At 39.2% G+C, this 20,548-nt stretch overlaps 1 protein-coding gene across 1 annotated transcript in view; it reads right to left on the reverse strand.

Moving 5' to 3' along the window:
- Positions 1–1,609: 1,609 nt before the first annotated feature.
- Positions 1,610–20,548, reverse strand: part of LOC109911614 (protein lin-28 homolog B) — an 87,893-nt gene continuing 68,954 nt past the window's right edge. Inside the window, exon 3 of the mRNA XM_048596703.1 lies at positions 1,610–1,985. Within this exon, the coding sequence (XP_048452660.1) occupies positions 1,610–1,985 (376 nt within the window). The remainder of the gene's footprint in view (positions 1,986–20,548) is intronic.

The following is a 20,548-nucleotide window of genomic DNA, read 5'->3' on the forward strand; positions in this document are numbered from 1 at the left end:
GGTCCCAAAAAAACTCCTAAAAATTCACATTGTCTCTGGGGTAGTGTTTTTACCCATTTGAAGTCAATTGGCAAAACACCCAACTCACGTCTTGTGAAATTTACCCATACAAAAACACATAGCTTATAAGAACAGAACCATTTCTATATTTCTTCTCTTGTAAAATCAAACTTGTGGTTTGCCTTATAAGCTCCCTTGGTAATCTACCTGCAGGTGACCATGCTGACTAATAACTTAAATTGTAATTAGCTTTCATATTAGCAACTGCCTAACTTTGGAAGGATGTTTTGGTAAAATGCTGTACTACTCACTTATATTACCTATTTAAATTCTCAATAGATGCACATGTTCCAAAACCAGTACTGAAAGGATTAAAAATGACTCAACTGTCAAGAAGAATGTACAATTTTTTTGCACTGCAGAGATAGGTATGCAATTTCATATCAAAGACAAGAGCGTATCAAAGTGCAGCCCATCACAAAGTCTTCAATATGAATTTAACTACGTGGGTGTTTGGTATTAGAAAATGAAGTAATACATTACATTCAGGTTATTTTTTAAACTGCAATCTACATCTTTACTTTACTGGTCGAAGATCCAATCAAGAGTCAACTTTATGGAGGTTGGCATCCAAAGACATATCAAATTATTGAATCAACTGTGGAATATGCAATTTACTGATACTGGAATGCGTTTATATATACATACATATATATTTTGTATACTATATATGTATATCACACACCAACTGCTGCTTAGGTGTTTACTGCAGAACGTTAGCAGAAATGGCATGACATTCAAATCTTCTGCACTCTATTTTTAATCTTTTGTATGTATATCTATATATCTGTACACACATATATAGATATATATATATTTATATATCTATAGATATAGATGAAAGAATACTACAGTGTTCACAGGTTTGAGTTTAAGACACAATTAACAAAAACAACCAAAAAGCACTTGCAACACAAACACATTCACATTATCTGAAGCTTCAATTCCCGTTATGTTAATATTCATGGTTGTGGCTAGTATCTCAATGTTGAATATTGCCTACAGAAGAAAGACACTGCCATGCTTTATTAATTATATGTCTGCTGATTTCTGGTACCTCTGCTCTGGCAGCATCATCATGTTGATTTCCTTTGGTTTATCACTTTGTTTAAACAGCGTTGCTTCAGCTGCCCACTGAATGGAATGGAGCCTCTGAAATGTTCTTGGGTTGATTGTAGTGTTGTGTATTGCTTTGCAATTTCAGGAGGATACCAAAGGGGCTGTGAACAGTATTTGTTATAAAAGATTAGAAAAGCCAAGGGAATTAAACATGGCAAACTGACATTGAAACTCATATGCCACAGGAGTTTCTGCATATAAAGGTAAAAGTGGAGCACAGTGGATGTGCATGACCTTAATCCAATAATCATTCTTTTCATGGAGTGAATTGACCAGTTCAATGTTTGTTGATTCACCAAGTCTCTCTTTTTTCCCCCCAAAAAAGGAGCTGCAGTATGTGTATTTACTTCCCCTGTACTTTTGCAAGTATGAGGTAGTTTGGGATCCTATTTTTAAAAAAAAAGCCTCAAAAGCGATCACGCAACTTGCTTTATGTTTTTTTCCGCTTCTGAATGGAAGGCCCTTTCCTGCCCGATTCTTCAGGTGATGCAGACAGCTTGCTTGAAGAAGCCTCATGCGGTGACTTGCCAGAGTGTTCCGTCTCTGGTTTTCCCTCCTGATAATGAGGCAAAGCTGGGTAGCCTTGGGCCCCTCCTGTTTCTCTAGGGAAAGCAGCATACGCAGAAGTGGAAGGTTGAGGATCTGCTTCATATCTTCCCTGAGGAATGAGGGGCTGTGTCGGAACAGTTTTGAGGGGGCAGTTAGCTACCATGTGCATGATGCTCTGGCAGTAATGGCACTTTTTTGGCTGAGGAGGTAGATTACATTCCTTAGCATGATGATCAAGGCCGCCACAGTTGTAGCATCTGCATTGAAATAAAAGGAGAGATATGGTAATCATTTACATCTCGATGCATAGGTACAATGATGACATGAGACCACTTGAACAACATAATGGAAAATGGGTATTTTACTTACACTATAATAAAACTTATAAAACTGTGATGAATCCACAAGAAGTTTTAACTGGCCAAACCAAAATTAGAAACTCAGCACATTAGGACATCTGGAAGTAGGGTAATTAGGCAATTGGCAACTTACAAAATGATAAAACTCACATTGTCACAACATAGATTAATTCATTCAATGATCATTTCAGAAGAGACTGTACAGTTCACAATTGTAAGATACATGGTAGAATGTGGATAAGAGGGGATTCAGTTAGCCCAGTTTACTACAGATTAGAGTGTGGTGTAAAGTAAAGCCAAGAACACAGTTTCAGTCCCTGCACTGGCTAAGGTAGTTCACAGAGGCCTTGCTTCCTCACCTTACCCCATGCTTATGGAGTGGTCACCTTCAAGCTATACATAACTGATGGTCTCCTTGTAATGGGACGAGATGGTCCTTTGTGGACCCCTTACATGGTGGTAAAGTAAAAACACCAACGAGGAAATTCTTGATGAGCTGTCACTTTCAGAGCTTCCTACCCATTCAAATTGAAAACCAACCCACACTGAAGCCGATACCATACACCTGGGTGAAAGGTCAAAAAATACTCATTCTCTTCTGCTATGTTCATTTCTTTAGTGTATTTGCAGTTCTCATGGGGCACAGATTTGCTTTCAGCAGTAATACCTCAATTCAACAGTGGCAGGACACTCTTTGTCAGTCTGGCTTGTGAACTTGAAACTTTAATGTTTGATTCATCATAACATCTTCAGAAGACAAACTTGAACCAGGTGAAAATAACTTTGTATGCAAATAAAGATACATAGTTTTCATAGTATTTGGTTTTTGGGTTTTGATGTTCTCTAACAACCAGTTAGCCTCAATCTAAGACTTCTCAGTAATGATAGATTTAGTTACTTTTTAAATGGGCATGACACTGATTCGAATAAAGCTACAGTCACTTGATGAATTTGTGAAGATTTCCAAAACATGTTACAGTTATGGGTTATGGAATAGTCAATCTACAAATAAAGAGTGACTTAAGTCAAAGTGAGTAATTCCAGTGGGATGTAGATACAAGTATAGTTTTGTTAAAGAGGCAGAACTTGCAAAACTAACCGCAACCATGTATTTGCAAATGAAAGTATAATCTTAATATTTGAACCGTAAAGTGTAAATTAACATTTTCCCAGCTAAGTCGCGTTAGCATAAGCACAACTCAATTGAGTCTTTCACATCATGAAATATCCCAAGGTGTTTTGTCAGGGTTGAAATGGACACCGAACTGTAAGAGTGGACCCTTATCAAAGAGGTTCAGTTCCAAGGATAATTTTGAGGTAGATGAGACTTGGCAAACTGATGAAATTGACATAAAAATCCAGAGTGATCTTTCCGCTTTGCATGGGTAAGGAATAAGGAACACGAATAAGGGTGGATTAAAACAGATCAGATACGGAATGCTGAATTATAAGACTACAACAACATTGCAGCATTGATGTTCTAGGTGAAAGAAATTAAGTAAACAGCTGAAAGTGAACATCTATGTTGGGGATAAAGTGCAGTTTGAAGAGTTGGGAGCACAGGCGTAATCAATATAATAGTCTGTTCCTACTCTGTGTCATTGCATCAATTGACATTATCCAGTCATGCAAGTACCATGCACATACTTGAGCTGTATAGTGATGTTGTGAACCTGAAGAGTGCCCAATGAACATAAGGAGCAGTAATAGACCACTCATCCTTTCTAACCAGCTCTGACACTCAATAAGGTCATAGCTGAGCTGATTGTGTCCTTAACTCCTCAATTCTATCTACCTCAGATAACACTTGGATTATTGACTAACAAATGATGCATCAATTTCTGCCCTTAAATTATTGAAAAACCTCGCCTCCACTGCTCTTTGCAGAAGAGATTTCTAAAGACACTCAATCCTCTGAGAAAATAAATACAACGCATCTCCATTTTGAATGCGCAACTGTGTCCCCCAGCTCTGGTCTCCCCTCAAGGGGAAACATCCTTTCAGCATACACCCTTGTTAAGTCCTCTCATTCTCTTACATGTTTCAGTAAGCTCACCTCTAATTCTTCTCAACTCCAATGGACACAGGCCCAGCCTACCCAAACTTACCTTATAAGGATAACCTAAAACCCCAGGTATCAGTTGAGCAAAACCTCTCTGAATTGTTTCATTTACATCCTTGCTTAAATAAAGGGTCCAAAACTACACACATTCCTCCAGATGTAGCCTCACCATACTACAGAACTGTAGTAAAACATCCCATTAGAGATAGGTATTAAATACTCAGCCTGGCCAAAGATGCCCAGATCCCACGAGTGTCACACTGCATGGGAACAGACCTATTAGTCTAACCAGTCCACACTGACCATATTCCCAAACTAAACTAGTCTGACATGCCTGCATTTGGCCCATATCCCTCCAAACCGTTCCTATTCATATACTTATCCAAATGTCTTTTAAATGTTGTAATTGTACCTGCATCCTCCACTCACTCTGGCAGTTCGTTCCGCACACAAACCACTCTCCATGTAAAAAAGTTGCCCCTCATATCCTTTTTAAAACTTCCTCTTCTCACCTCTAAAAATATGCCCCTTGATTTGAACTTCCCCACCCTAGGGAAAAGACCTTTGCTACTCACCTTATCTATGCCCCTCATAATAACCCTGCTTTAAGATTCCATTTACCTTGGAATAAATGACAACAGTTCATCTGCACTCCTAACTATTTGTTTTGCCTGCATATTAACTCTTTGCCTGAAATTATTTGGATCTGATTTCGAACTATATCGCCATTCCTTCACTCTCTCTCTAGTAGCAATGTTGTTCTAGCTACACCACGTCAATTGAAGTGGTTCAAGAAAGCAGCCCTTCTCCAACGCAACTAGGGACAGGCAATAAGTCTGACCAAGTCAGCAATGCTCACATCCTGTCAGAGAATAAAGGTACACACTCATGTGTCAATGCATGGAGATCCCTCCATAGCTCAGAGTTTTATATACCCACCCCCATTTAAATAATACATTGATTTTTCTTTATTCTTCTGGCCAAGATGAACATATTCACTATTCCCACACTATACTCCACCTGCTAGATCTTTGTCTACACACTTCGCCACGTTATATCCCAGTGAGTTTCATGGTGCTGTATTACGCTGCTGTCCCACTGGCACTCGTGCAAATGCCTTCCTAAACTGCATAAGCTTTTCTCCCTCTTAGACAGCTCATACCCTCCCTTCTCTTATGCAGGTGTTCATGCCACCCAGCAAACGACCTCAAAGAGGCCAGTACCAGAGACACTCAACACCGCCTTCACCCGTGCGGAGCAAGCACTGAAACTTCAGAGGATGAGCTAGGCTTTCAGCTGCGCCCTTCACCAGCTCATAGACTTCCACCTCGCTAAGTACTCCACCTGGATTTGACTCGGGAGAACATTTTGGTGAGCACAACACTGACATGTCTTTGCAACTGGTTGAGGAAGGAATGCCTTAGGCTGCTGGCACTCAAGAAGAGAGTCTGAGACCAGGCACTTGCTTAGTCTCAGTCAGATGACAATCCCATGATCTCCGCCACCAATAACTGTGCTGAAGTGTACAGATACGTATAAGAGTAGCAGGCAGCTTTGTCTGGGACTCAGTAAGCTGGATCAAAGGATGAAGGATTGTCATCAGCACCATGCTGGCTGCAGTATGTCATGTATGGACAGGTTAGTGACTTCCATGGAGATGCAGGCCAAGTGTTTTCAGGATGTGCACACCACCCTGTACCATTGCTGTGGCCATTGGTGCTTAGTGTCAATGACAAGGACTCAGGAGGTTGATAAATCTTTATCTCAATTGAGGTGCTCCTTTCTCTAAGAGTGATATGGTGGTGCTAGCACGTTCCAATAAAGAGGGGGAGCCACTCACAAAATTCCTAGAAGCTTCCTGTCAGGATGCACCAGAGATGCTTGGCCCCTCCATCAACTCCCCTGCCCTGGCCTGTGATTGCAAAACCTGTAGAAGTTTAAGTTGGCGAGAGCAAACCGCATCTGCTCACTCACTGCAGGCCTAGGCTCTCTAGGCCCCAAGATACCAGAGGATGACCGCTCAAGTTTTTCAGGACAACAAGGCCAATCAAAGAGCAGTTCAAGTTTGGGAGGTGTACAACAGGCAATTCACACACCTTCTCTCCCTAAAAGGCACATTAGCCCGGTGAAAAAAGCTGAACAAAGTGCTGCATCTTACAAGTTCAAAACTGTCCTGGGGATCACTTCAACATTTCAGGGTAACTTAGCAGTCTACACACACTCTTCAAGCATTGCAGGGTGTCCAACGATGGAAAAATTGAAAAACATTTCCTCAAGGTTCCTCTTAACCTTCTGGCTATCATGAGAGACGTCAGTGCACAGTTGTTCGATATGATCTGCTGCTGTAAGCCTTAAGAGCTATCTAACCTCAGTGCCTTGTAATTTTACTGAACTATTTCACTGACTGCTGCTTTTTCTCTAACCATCAGTGCGACATGTAATGTGTAAGTGGAATCACACAAAGATATCAAGAATATATCAAATGGAAGGGCTCTTGTGGTGCATTGGTAATGTCTCTACCTCTGGACCAGAAAGCCTGTGTTCAAATCTCCCCTGCTCGAGGAGTGTGTTATTAACATACCTGAGCAGGTTGGTTAAGAAATATTTTAGGGTGTTCTTGTTGGGCAGCGTCCCTTCCTCTGAGCCAGCAGACATAGGTTCAAGTCCCACCTGCTCTAAATGTGTGTAATAACACCTTTGGAGAGGTTAATTGGAAAATATCCATAGTCAGGTGGATAATGAGTCATTTATTCAGCAGTACTGAAGGTCAAGGACTGCAAACGTTTGCACATATGGTTTGCCTACCAGTTAACCAACAGAAAGTTACAAAATGAAAGGCAGTCCTCACTGATCCTGGAAGCAGTTTTACACGAGGCTATGTCTAGCCTCTCTGACACGATGAAGCATTGTTCTGTCGGATAGCCGCCCTGGGCAATGTCCTGATCATCAATGTTATCTTCATCTTCAAAAAGGTTGCTGTTGATTTCCCGTGGTCTGCTCTCTCAGACATACTAGCTTAAAAACCATGGCTTCAAAGAATATGACAAGTAACTATTAAATCCTCTCATACTTGAGCCAAACCTGAATCACATGCCTTATATCATGGCGCTAAGTGGTAATGTGAAGCATAGAGAGGCTGGCAGCCTCCAATTAAATGCAATGTGAGTGAGCACTCATGAAGCAAGTTGAGGGCTGTAAGATGGATCTTGTGCAGATGCAGGAGATGCAGGCGTCTCTCCACATGCAAAGTGACTAGGCAGAAGCATGCAAGTTGTATGTATCCCTGAGCTGCAAAGGAAAATATTGAGAGAGTTGGTCCCAGAGCAGGCATGATGGTGTGGTGAGGCGGGTGGCCACGTAGGGCTATTGTGCTGAAGAAACAGTTGTACAATTTCTCGACAACATCTCGAGAGCTGCAGCCACCAGGTCTTTTCTCTGATTTAGATGCTGGAATTTGCACTGTCTAGTTTCTTAGGAAAAGAAAATTGGAATTGGCATATGAATAAGTTGAGCTAGGGCTTTAGCAAGGTGCAAATGCATGGAAATAAGATAGATGCTTCTCAATGGAGAATCTTTGGGTTTTTTTTAAGGTTTAAAGTGAAAATCTGCAAACTGCAGCTTACAACCACTTTCTCAAGACAACAAAGGACGGGCAATAAATGCTACCCAGACAGCAATGCCAATATCTGACAAGCGAATAAAAAAAAATTCTCTTGGCGTCAAAATTCTGACTTTTTCACTCTCATCACGTTTTCTTATTTCTTCCCCACTGCTAATGCACCTTCAGGGAGTGGAAAATTTAACTCATGATTTTCAAATGCATTGCTGTAATCAAGCAGCATGAAATGACAATACATTTTTTTAATGCCATTATTATTTATTCTGAAGATATTAAAATATTTTAGGTACCACTAGAGGGCACTGAAGCCCATGAGAAATATGATAGTAGTTCCTTTAACTGAAATGATCAAAATGCATATAAAATATAGAGTCCAAACTGGATTAGAGGAAAATTCAAATCAAATTATAGATTAAGCAGAGCTAAAACTATGTCATTTACGCCGCTTCGATCAAGGCTAATTAAAAGATAAGGGGAACAAAAGCTATATATCCTAATATTTGTTCATATTAACCAGTGTCAAAGCAGTGTTCTGGAAGAAAAATTGTTCCTTAAAAGAACTGAATCGCTGAACATATTCACACAGGTTGCCAATGTCCTTTTAAACAAAAGAACATCAAAGTTGGTCAGCCAAAAGAAACAAAATTACACTCTATGAGGGCTATTTGAAACAATACAAATCTCAAAAGATTCAACCCTTTTACGCTATCAACGAAGCTAACCTCCTTTCTCAATGCTAAAGCTCATTGTATATCCTATGGCTGTAATCAGTTTCAGGTTTGGCAAATTTCTATGCATTCACTTGATGCTATTTTTTTCAGATAATGTCTCTCCCTAAGACCTAAAAACAAGCTCATAACTCACTGTTATGATTGGGCATGGGTTCCTTAAACTCATACCTTCAAAACGATGTCTTCCTGTTTTATATCTCCACAGTCTTCTGTTCCTAGAGTTTTCTCCTAAGCAAGTCAGACTTCTCCTTAGTCTTGCCTTGCCCCAACTATTTGGGGACTGATAATAGCAGCACCTCTGCTGCAATTGACCTCTTTCCTGGGAATGAGCCTGTTTTTGTTCCCCCATCTCCCGTTTCAAGGATTGTAAAACTCAATCAGCAAACACATAACCATTACAATACTATACACCCACAACTCAAGAATAAGCTCCTGTTGTTGACCTTATATAAACAAGAGGAAGATTTGGAAAGCAATAAAGAAGAACAGAAACCTGTGAAGTAAATCTAGAATTGTTTGTTGCCCGTTTGATGCTAGGGTCAAGGATATCACTAGGAAAGCCACTGGGGGGATGATGAACAGATGTAGATCTAGATTGGATACAGTCAAGGTATGTTCCTATAAGGGGGAAGGGCAAACAAATAGTGAAGCAAAATAAATGTACGTGATAAATAATGTCAATATTAATATAATTAATAAAATTACTGTTTATATCATATGCTTTTTAGAATTCTACACATGCCACATCCAGCACATTACCATTAACAACTCTCTTTCTCTGTTACAATCCAAAAAAATCCAAGCATGTTGGTTAAGTATGATTTGTCCTTATTAAATCTAATCTGGCTTTCCTGAATTAATCTGCAATTGTTCTCATGACTCTTCATTTTGTCCTGAATTATTTCTATTTGTTTTCCAATCACTGATATTAAGCAGGCTGGTTTGTAGTTCATGGAATCAATATTATTTGGGTTTGGAAGGGGAGGTCAAACCCCTCAGAGATAATTAAAATCAAAACACGAGGCCCAATCTCTTATGGCGGGAGTAGAGGTCCCCTTCTAATAATTAAACCTGAAACACCCAGAGAAACTCGCTTCACCTCGCCTAATCTATTAAACTGTTACGGAGAAGGGGAAGTTAAATGAAAGAAAATTCCTGATATTCACTTTACAAGTAACAAGTAAATATTTATTTATTTAACCCTAACAGTGAAAAAAATTAATAGAATTACGTACAAACCGAACAATTCCACCTTAACTACTAACTATTCCCTAACTGAACTAAATTCTACTGGTATGCTGTTCCAATAAATACAAGCCCCACTTATTTAAGCCCAAGTAATAAGAAAGTAAATTAAAACTTAGTCTCTCAAAGTCTACATGCCTTTCTTCTACTGTTCTGAAGTCATAAACGCCTTTCTTCCGCTGATCTAGCTGTCAGGGATGTTTTCTCTGTGAAGTCTTCTGTGAGGACTCTTAGCCAGAAGTGCCGTGGTTCCTTTTATGGATAGATGGTGTTTTCTTAGACAGCTTAGTGATTTCTTGCAAGAGCCAAATGCTTATTTTTTTCTCAGATGGCAGTTCGCTCTCACATCGATTTTCAAAAAGCATCTCCTTATATACCTTGGATGACATATTAATTTTCTTACAATCAATTTTCAATTGGTCTGAGGTTGTGAAAACCATCAGATTTAAATTCAATTGGCTTTCAATCGTTAAGCGTTTGATTTAAATTAATTGGCTGATTCCAGCTCGTTGCCAAAACATCAAAACGCCTAATGTTTCCAATCACACAGCCAATTGATACATGTTTCAATTTCAGAACTAGCTGCATCCCTTCAACTGCTTAGACACATTTTTGGTATAAATCTCTAAGCTTAGGAAAGCATGTTACCTCTTAAAGGAGCCAAACAATCTTCTCCCTTATTATTTTGTTTACAAAGAAATTCAAGCTTCCTGTCTTCCAAATTCACGATTACTCTACAAACTTCGTAACAATTTGTCATAAGCACTTTTTCTACTTCATCTTATTCTCTATCTCAGTCATCCAGGGAGTGTTAGATTTCTTTGACCTATCCCCCTCTTGCTATGGATATCCTGGCCCTGGCATCAGGGAGACAACAAATAATTATGGATTTTCCTCACATGTTTCTGCTCTACTATCAAATCCTTTATTACTATTTTTGTCAATCTTTCTCCTGTTATATTAGTGCACATCTCTTTCTGTACCCAATTTTTCTTGCTTTTACTGTTCCAGAAGTGTTGGGCTCTGCTGCAGAATTTAATCAATGGTAATGTGAAGGGCCAGTACCCTCTTATTCATTTTTGTGAAGCTAGATGTCTATAAAAACGTTATTGAGATTTATCTTTACCTTTAAATCTATAATGCTGCTGGTTTCCTAAAGGCAGGTTGGAATTATGGGTGTAAGGTAACAAAAAGTGGACAAAACAATGAAACCACTAAATTATGCAAGGACTGAACATAATATTAAAAACTGCACAGAGCAATACTATGCATTCAGAACCATTGTAGCATTACAATTCTAACCAAACTTATTTCAAGATCTGAGGATTAAAAGTGTGCAAATGATATGGGGAGAAGCTAAACAAGCTAAACTCTTCTTCAGAAGGTGAATCATGAAACAGTCAAAATGTGGAGATAGAGGTTGACGTTTCGTATTTGTTAATTATTGTGATTCAGCTTAAGTAAATACTGACATTTGACAAACACTAATATATTTCCATTATACCTCATCTTTGAATCCTATTAAAATGCAATGTTGGTTTTATACCCTTAAAAGAGTATTGAGGGTCAAAATCTCAAACAACTTAAACTTTTCTACTTTATGAAAGGGGAGTTTTGGTATGAGTATCTCACTCTCATACTGCTTGCCTTACTTCTAGTGTGGCACATTTAGTTAACACTTCAATAAGTCACATTCATAAAATGGATAGGTTGTAGTGTTTTTGACCTTAATTGTCATTGAGTTGTGAAAAAAGATATCCTCACTTTAATGGGACTCAGAGAGGAGACAGTAGAAATCCACTGATGACTATCAAATGCTATTACTTATTTTGAAGTCCTAATTATTTAAAATTAAAATTATAAGCAGATTATACCAAAAGGACATGAAAAACATCATATAAATATGAATTACAAGTGTCCTGACACATTATGATGAGAAGGCAGAGTTGACTTTGGACTGCTTTTGTGTATCTTCACAGAGGTATGTTCAGAACAGTAGTGACATAGTCCTGGAAGATGTTTGCCTGTCTATCCTAATACACTTTTGTTATAGTTATAAAGCAATAGAGCACACGAGAGAAAGGGGAGCAGTTTTCAGAAAAATATTTTTTCTGTGTGGCAAATTTATGTAGGCAGCTTGTATCGTATGCGCAGGCATAAAGATTTGTAGTGGAAATCTTCTAAAGGGCTAAAATGGAAACAAAATTAAGTTTATTTTTAACAGAATTAAGTGTTTTTTTGACTCTGGTACAATAATTCACAGCTCCCTGACTCGATTATTCTTGGAGACTATACATATACTGTATTTACTGCATAGGAAAAAATTATTCCGACCAACATGCTCACAACAGTGTTTATGCTCGATACAAATTGCCTCCAACACCTCTTCACTGAATTCCAAAATAAATCCCTTCCTCCCTTCTTTGTTTATTTAGCCTCACCTTTCATATATTTACCACAACCACTCTTGTGGTAGTGAGCTCTATGTTCTAAGCATGCCCTGGATGAAAAGGCTTTCTCCCAAGGTCTCCACTGGATTTATTAGTGACTACACTATGTTTATGGCCCCTCATTCTGGCCTCTCCCCAAAGTGTACACATTTTTTCTTTGTCTCCCTGTCAAACTCTATGATAACCTTGTCCTCCCATGCAACACCACAGCAGTTAAGTAGTTTATTGCTAAAGTCTGTGCATTCTTCGACTTTCTATCCAAAACATCAGGACTTCTGGTCACACTCCTTTGTCAGGTCTTAATGTTGAAAGGGTCAATGTAAATATTTTGAATGCAGCGGCACCACTGACCAAGAGGTGGAGGTGTGGAGTGAGTTTCTGAAGTTTCTCTCAAAATAGCAATGTTAGTTTTGTCTCAGTTGCCTCTGAGTCACAAGGCTCTAGGTTCAGGTCCCAAGCCAGGGCTCGGGCACCAAAATCCATGCCTACATTCAAGTGGCAGACTGAAGGAGTGCTGCGCTGCTGGAGTGACCATTTCTCAGACGGGTTTTTTAAAAAGGCCAAGTCAGCCCTTACAGGGCTGTAAAATATGGTAATGGAATTATCTGGACATCATAACATTGCTGCGTGTAGAAGCTTGCAAATTGCCACTTTTCCTATATTACAGCAAAGACAATGCTTCAAAAAGACAGCTCGAGATGTCTGGTGAACACAAACAACACTAGATAAATCTGTGTCTTTCTTTCTATATTGTAATAGCAGTGTCCAGCATTTAAATGTCCGAGGACATCAAAGCACACATGTGGAGTGATTGTAAGCAATAAGTTACAACTCATAGTTCAGGTGCATCATAAGCACAAAGTGAACTGATGCTGTGCAAGTAACAGCAATAATTCATTGCTCTTGAGTTCTAACTTTTCCACAGGAAAAAGTACCTAGATACAATGAAAATGTCATTTTTTGTTCAGATTTGAACAATTAACAAATCATCATCACTGGTCAGAGCCACAGGAATAGCAAATATACATCACACAAACTGCACAAACTGGAAAAAAATACACTACAGAGGGTTGCAATGGAAAAGTTGATGGAAAAAGTAACTCAGCATTAACAGGGATCCAAAGATCACAGCATTAGAAAGAAAAAGAATGTATGAAAAGGGAGAAAAATATTAAAACATGGATTAATTAGGATCAGTGCACACTACATTGCTATTTATTATAGGAACTGACCAACAAGTGTGTAAAACTAAATGGGCATCATGATTAGTCTCAGAAGAGTGACCACCAAAATAATGAAAATTGTGCTTTTTTGGATGGTTTTCAATAATAAAAAGGGATGAATGGGTAGTTCTGTAATGTTGTTGACAGTGAATTGGGTAAATTTTGACAGAAAATGGTGAAGGATGTGAAATCATGAGAAGTATTCATTTTTGAGTCTATAACTGAAGAATGGCTGCATTTTAATTTATTGTAATAGATTGGTTTTTTTCACTGAATAGCTTAATCCTGTAACTTGTATTTTTAATGTCCCCCTTGGTTGCAATGGAGGTCTACCGTGGTAAGATGGTGACCCAATGTTTAGTGAAGTGATTGAGCTTGTGTTAAGAGTGTTTGGAACTGAATGCTGAGATCATTCTCACAAACTTCAAAGGCATTCCATCAAATGTCAATCTACCACTCATAAAATCAAGATTAATTCGTATTTGTATATCATCAAAATGTACGCTAATGTACTCTATATAAAAGAGCTGAATTATTTCAGAAGTTATTAACCTCTAAATTATTACTGTAACATATTAGAAATACTTAATTAACTTAATACTTAGCTAATTAAGCATGTAAATGAATCAACTCTTCAGATTTGTAATTGATATGCTGAAATATAATCAAGTTATTTTGCTCCATAATGAGTATCTTGTTAGCAATTCATCATGAATGATCTCAATGCTAAAATGCATATGAAGACAAAGCGCAATCAGAATTTCTACAGAAGATCAAAATAAAAGATCCAAAGCAGACTGATGTGCCAAAAACATGGGGCTCAATTTTCATGGGGTTTTTAATTGTCCATTGTGGAAAAGTTATGGACATGCCAGAAAAACAGCCACTAAGCAGGAATGTTGTCGTTCTTCCACCAAATTTGTGTGAGATGATTGGGAGATTATTTGGTGGAAATTTGCCCAAAGCCACAGTGAATGAAAAGAAGGGCACACAACTGTCTTTCCTGGCAGAGGTTCACAGGTTTGGCTCACACCCTGAAATGTGATACAGAGTTGCTGGCACCGGTTCGTCAGAAGCTTCAGCAAAAATCAATGCTGACATTCAAGTGCTATACTGCAGGAGTGCTGCACTGCTGGAGGTGCCACCTCTCAGATGAGTTGTTGCAACAAGGCCATGCCTGCCCTCACAGGTGGTAAAATATCTCATTGTAATGGGATTATCTGTTCATTATAACATTGCTGCCCTGAAGCAAATTGAGAAAAGCCCAAAGGAATTCTGCTACACAAAAGTGGTTAGCTAGATAAATAGCACAGAAACACAGGCCATTTGGTCCAATCAGTCTATTCTGTTTGAGGCACTAAGTGCTGAGCTCTTCGAAATCTGACTTATTGGCAAAGGTCAACTTGAATGCAAAGCTTTACATCACTACCTTGAGGAATAGACATTCCAACCTTGTCAGAAGCCACATGGAAACCTTGGAGAAATGGCTGCGGCTGTGCTTGCCATGATTTCTGATGAAGGGTCTAGGCCCGAAACGTCAGCCTTCCTGCTCCTGTGATGCTGCTTGGCCTGCTGTGTTCATCCAGCTCTACACCTTGTTAATCTCAGATTCTCCAGCATCTGCAGTTCCTACTATCTCTTGCCATGATTCTGGTGTTTTTATGTCTCTTGTGTTGAAAGCGGACAAATGGGAGTCCCGCTATAGAAATTCACCCACTTGGCAGAAGACATATTCAGTGGGACCACCAAAAGGCATATGTTCAGGTTTTCAAAGTTTCAAAGCAACAAGCACCAAATTCAAAATCAAACACTACATTGGTGTTTTCCACCTTCTGTCCTCCTCTGACCAGTTCTGAGAAAGGGTCACCGGACCCAAAATGTTAAATTTGATTTTTTCTTCACAGATACTGCCAGACCTGCTCAGTTTTTCCAGCAACTTCTGTTTTTGTTCCTGATTTACAGCATCTGCAGTTCTTTCAGTTTTTAAATTCAAATTCTGTTTACCTACTAATTACATTTGTGACAACACAGCACATTGAAACATCAGTGAGTCATCTCATAGAGAAATGCATTAAAGCACCAATGGGTTGTCAGGTCAAAGAGGAGGAAGTGCAAAATAGCTGTGAACTAATGTGAAATAAACCAAGGATAATAGCCTTCAGCAAAATCTGGCTTTTTGCCTTTTAATCAAATGAAATGTAGTTTAAGGGAGATTTTTCTTCACCATACAACTACTTCCTTGCCAATCATTGAATCCTTACAGTGTGGAAACAGGCCCTTTGGCCCAACAAGCCCACACCGACCCTCAGAGCATCCCATCACCCTATAACCCCCCTAATCTACGCATCCCTGAGCACTACAGGCAATTTAGCATGGCCAATCCACCTAGCCTGCACATCTTTGGACTGTGGGAGGAAACTGGACCACCCGGAGGAAACCCACGCAGACACGGGGAGAATGTGCACACTCCACACAGACAGTCACCCGTGAGTGGAATCGAACCTAGATCCCTGGCACTGTGAGGCAGCAGTGCTAACCACTGAGCCACCATGCCACCCTTTACCTAAATGCTCTTATGTGAGAAGGTTTCTAGTGCATGTTTCACTCTCCCTGTGAAATTGTCCAGGTAGCCATCCTTAATCTGTGTGCCTAGACAAGAAATGGTAGCAGGTATTCAAGACAGGCAGTGATTTACTGAGATTCCTGGGATACAGGCGACATCAGTATTTATCGTTTATCCCTAGTTACCTGAGGATATTAAAAGTTGTAATGATCCCATTCACTCTAAAGGCATAAACTAATTTTCAGGGCAGCATAAGAAATTTATCAGATGGAATTTGTTGGTAGCACTGTTGCTCAAAACACGACCATCGTGCACCTTTAATTGAACTAGTATTATTATAGCCAGTAAACAAGGAATACATCAGATTAGTTGCATCACTGGGAACAACAGCCAAGACATTTCACTGGTGCCAAAGCTGTTTGTGGAATGGTTTTGCATGTGCGAATGGTGCCAGCTAGAGCTAGGAGCCAAATCTGGCTTTAGGACCTCACACACACCTGACAGCTCAGAGGCTGCTAGCAGGGGGAGTTGGAGGGATCGGATTTTTGTGGGTTTAGGAATGCTATTGCTTCTCTTGGGCGTCACAAATAAAACCTGAAAAATTTCTTGAGCCTAATCTTAAGCTGCTCCCAGGGAGACTATCTAAAGACCATTGGCTAGATCAGTCAATGCCTGTTACACACAAGGGCCAACTCTCCAGGGAGTAGAAGGGTACAAACCATGTAGAAGCAGATGGGATTACTTTAGAATAGCATCATGGTCAGCACAGGCACGGTCCGCTGAAGGACCTGTGGCTGAGCTGTACTGTCCTATGTTCTATATTTGCGATTAAATTTCACACTCATGCTCCTGCAGCCCGTGCAGACTTTGAGTGTATTTTTAAGGAACCTAACATCTGTTTCAGGAAGTGCCCTGGATGTCTAAACATTGTGTGAGCCATTACACTGTCCTGTGCATCTCCGGCGCATTGGATTATGAGGTAAAATTTGGAAATCTAGCATAGATTTTGCAGCAGGATAATGGTTATCCTACTATAAAATCACCAGGAGAACAAATCAAGACCTTGTCCGAAAATATGAAAGCTTGGTTGAAGTTTTATTTTTAAATCTTCTTCTTATGACTAAATAGAAGGTTATGTTTTGTGGTAAAGCTTTGCAGTACTATGCCATATCTTCTGAAACTGCAGGTAATATACAAGTCCTATGAGTCCATTTGCTGTGAAAAATCTAAACAGACAATTTTTCTCACCTCAGCTGTGTTGTCTGTTATGCCAGCTGCACCTGCTTTTCATTTTTATCCTCCACTGGTTGCCCCCATCTTCTGCTAACCATATTACCACACATCTCGCTTTCACGTCTTAAGGCCGACATATTATATCCCAGAACGATTGATTCGGGTCAGGGCTGTACTGCCTGGAAGTGTCGTGGAGTTAGGTTCCAATGTAGCATTAGATGATTACTTAAATGGGTTATGGGAAAAGGTCAGGAAAATGGCACTAAGTCGTAACACACAATCGGAGAACCAGCACAGATTTGATGGGCCGAAATGTGCTCTTTTGCACTGCAGCAGTTCTGTGATTCAAAGAGCAGGGCCTGTGCATTATTGTACACAGCTTTCTGTACGTGTCACACTGTGACCCCAACTGACAATTCTACATTGACTAAATTAATTATTTGCCACATTTAAGGTTATTTCGCAAATTATATTCGATCATAAAATCATATCTAACTTTGGATACTGCATTTTGAGTTTTTCCAACTGGTTTGGTTGGGTACCCTCAGTATCTTGCTTGTTGTGAACAGATAAGGCTGTTTGATACAATCCGCTAGTCTTTGGCCGACATACCTGGCATCACAATTGTGGTCTAAATGTTGCTTTTCCTTTATGTTGGTCTTTCTTGTCAATTGGCCCAACGTGGGTAAGACAAAAAGCTTTCACAAAATGATTTTTTTTAAAGCAATATTACATTCCTTTCAATTGATCTACCGCCTATCTCACCCAGCCTGCTCAATGTATCTATTTTCTTTTGTTTGCTTGCCCTCTGGCTGTTTGTCAGATGCAGCCCTGCTGCTTTTCTTTCTTGCAGCAAAAGAAAGCAAGGTCACTATTACGTGGTAGGTTATCCCAACCTCCACAGCACTGATAAAAAGGATTCTGCTATACATCACACTATATTGGACAGCTGGGAGGGCCACAGAACAGAGGCAAACAGACGCCCAAAATAGTTAGGACAGGAAGAAGGCGACTGACTACCTGCTTTATCGGATACGTACTTCAAGGAGTTCATGCGGTGACAAAGATGAAGTGAGCAGCTGGGCTGTGCAAGCATAATGTCGATTGGAGCAAAAAGACAATAAAGTGATACAGGGAATAAAGTTGAATTCAAGAACTATTGTAACCGCAAGATATCTTTTCCCCTGCCCCCATATAATTACAGGACTGTATCCTGATAAATGATGTGTGGTGCAAACATGCAATTTTCCCCATTCATTTACTACCTAAATCTCGGGGAATCATCTGGAAGCAACAGATAGTAGGCAAGTTATTTTCACATCAGACGGGAAAAATACAAGCACGTACCACCAACATAAGCATGATTTCCTCCTAGCATGATGACAAACAACATGATTTAAAGGTTAAAAAAACAGGAGAAGCTACAAGTGAGAAGATGGAAATATTCATTTTATAAAATCTGTTATTTGTTACTTTTCTTTATCAATTTCACCTCTGTGGGTCAACATGAATTTATCACAATACAAAATTCTGACATTTATACACTGACAGGTAGCACTATCTACAAAAATATGAAAATTGTAGTATCTTTTCTCCTGGGCCATTCAGAGGCTATACTCGCTTGACATTGTGGTACTATAACACTTCACTGCACCAGTTGGATCATTTTTAACGTGGCTCATTTGATACTTTAATCCACGCTAACTGAAAGTTATTTGCTGATGCCATTTCTAAATGCTGCAAATAAAGACCAGAATTAATGCGCATTAGCAATAAGCCACAAATTACATTTTAATTAAATTTTAACTGAGTTAACCTGATTTGCACAATTAGTTAAAAATTCAAACAAGAGCAAAATAGTATGTTAGTATTTTGCAGCGTGAGAGGGAGAAACTTGGGTCAGAAACAACGGTGTTAAACTTAGTGGATAGGTAATAGAGTTTAGAAGCAAAAGCAGTTGTGGAATAATGGCAGATATTTGAGAAAATAGTTCACGGCTCACAGTAAAGAAATATCTCAATGAGAAGGAAGGACTCTTGGTTGGGGATAAGTCAACTATGGTTAACCAGTGAAGTTAAGAATAGCATCAAATTGAAAGGAAAAATATACAATGTGCAAAGATTAGTGGTAAGCCAGATAATTGGGAAAGTTTTAAAAACCAAAAAAAAGTCCAAAATAATAATAAAGAGACAGAAAATTAACTTTCATGGTAAACTTACAAGTGATGTCAAGAGGGTCAGGAAGGGTTTCTTTAAATACATGAAAAGGAAGAAAAAAGGCAAAGTTAACAATGGGAAACCAGAAAATGGCATAGGAGCAGAATGAATACTTTGCATCAGTATTCACAGTAGAAGGCACTTATAGCATTCCAAAAATATGAAATAATTAAGATGGCAAAAGGAGGAGAGGAAATAAATACAATAACTATCACTAGAGATAAAATACAATGTAAGTTATTGAAGCTAAAGACTGATGAGTCACCTGGACCTGATAGGATGCATGCTGGGATATTAAAAGTAACAGCTATAGAGAAAGTGGCTGCACTAGTCATAATTTTCCAAGAATCCTTAGATTCTGGAAAAGGGCCAGAGGATTGGAAAACTGCCAATGTATATCACTATTCACAAAAGAGACGGGACAAAAGAACAGGGAACTTAAGGCAAATTAGCTTAACGTCTGCTACTGGGAAAATGTTAAGAGACTTTTATAAAAGATGTTAACAGCGGAGTACTTACAAGTACATAATATGATCAAGCAGAGTCATGAACAGTAAATCATGTGTGAAAAATTTATTAAAATACTTTGAGGAGGTAACAAGCAGGATAGATAAAGGAGCAGCTCTGGATGTAAGACCATAACTGTAAGATGTAGGAGCAGGCTATTCAGCCCATTGAGTCTGCTCTGCTCTGGAAAGGAGCATAAAAACAGGGAGGGCTTGCTAAAATTATGCAAGATTGACCACAGCTGGAATTCTTTGAACAGTTTTGGTCACTTTATCAAAGGAAATATATCCTAGCATTGAAGTCAGTCCAGTGAGGTTTCAATAGGTTGATTGGAGGTATGGAGGGGTTTTCTTCTAAGGAATGATTCAGTAGGTTGGTCCTGTACTCATTTGAGTTTAGATGAATGAGAGGTGACCTTATTGAAACTTATAAAATTCTTAGGGGATGTGATAGGGTATTGGTGGACCAGGTTATTTCCCCTTGTGTGAGATTCTAGGATCAGAGGGCATAAACAGTCACCCATATAACCCCAGAGATAGTAGGAACTACAGATGCTGGAGAATCTGAGATAACAAGGTGTGGAGCTGGATGAACACAGCAGGCCAAGCAGCA

The sequence above is a fragment of the Rhincodon typus genome, chromosome 5 (genome assembly GCF_021869965.1).
Source record: "Rhincodon typus isolate 14 chromosome 5, sRhiTyp1.1, whole genome shotgun sequence".
Taxonomy (NCBI): domain Eukaryota; kingdom Metazoa; phylum Chordata; class Chondrichthyes; order Orectolobiformes; family Rhincodontidae; genus Rhincodon; species Rhincodon typus.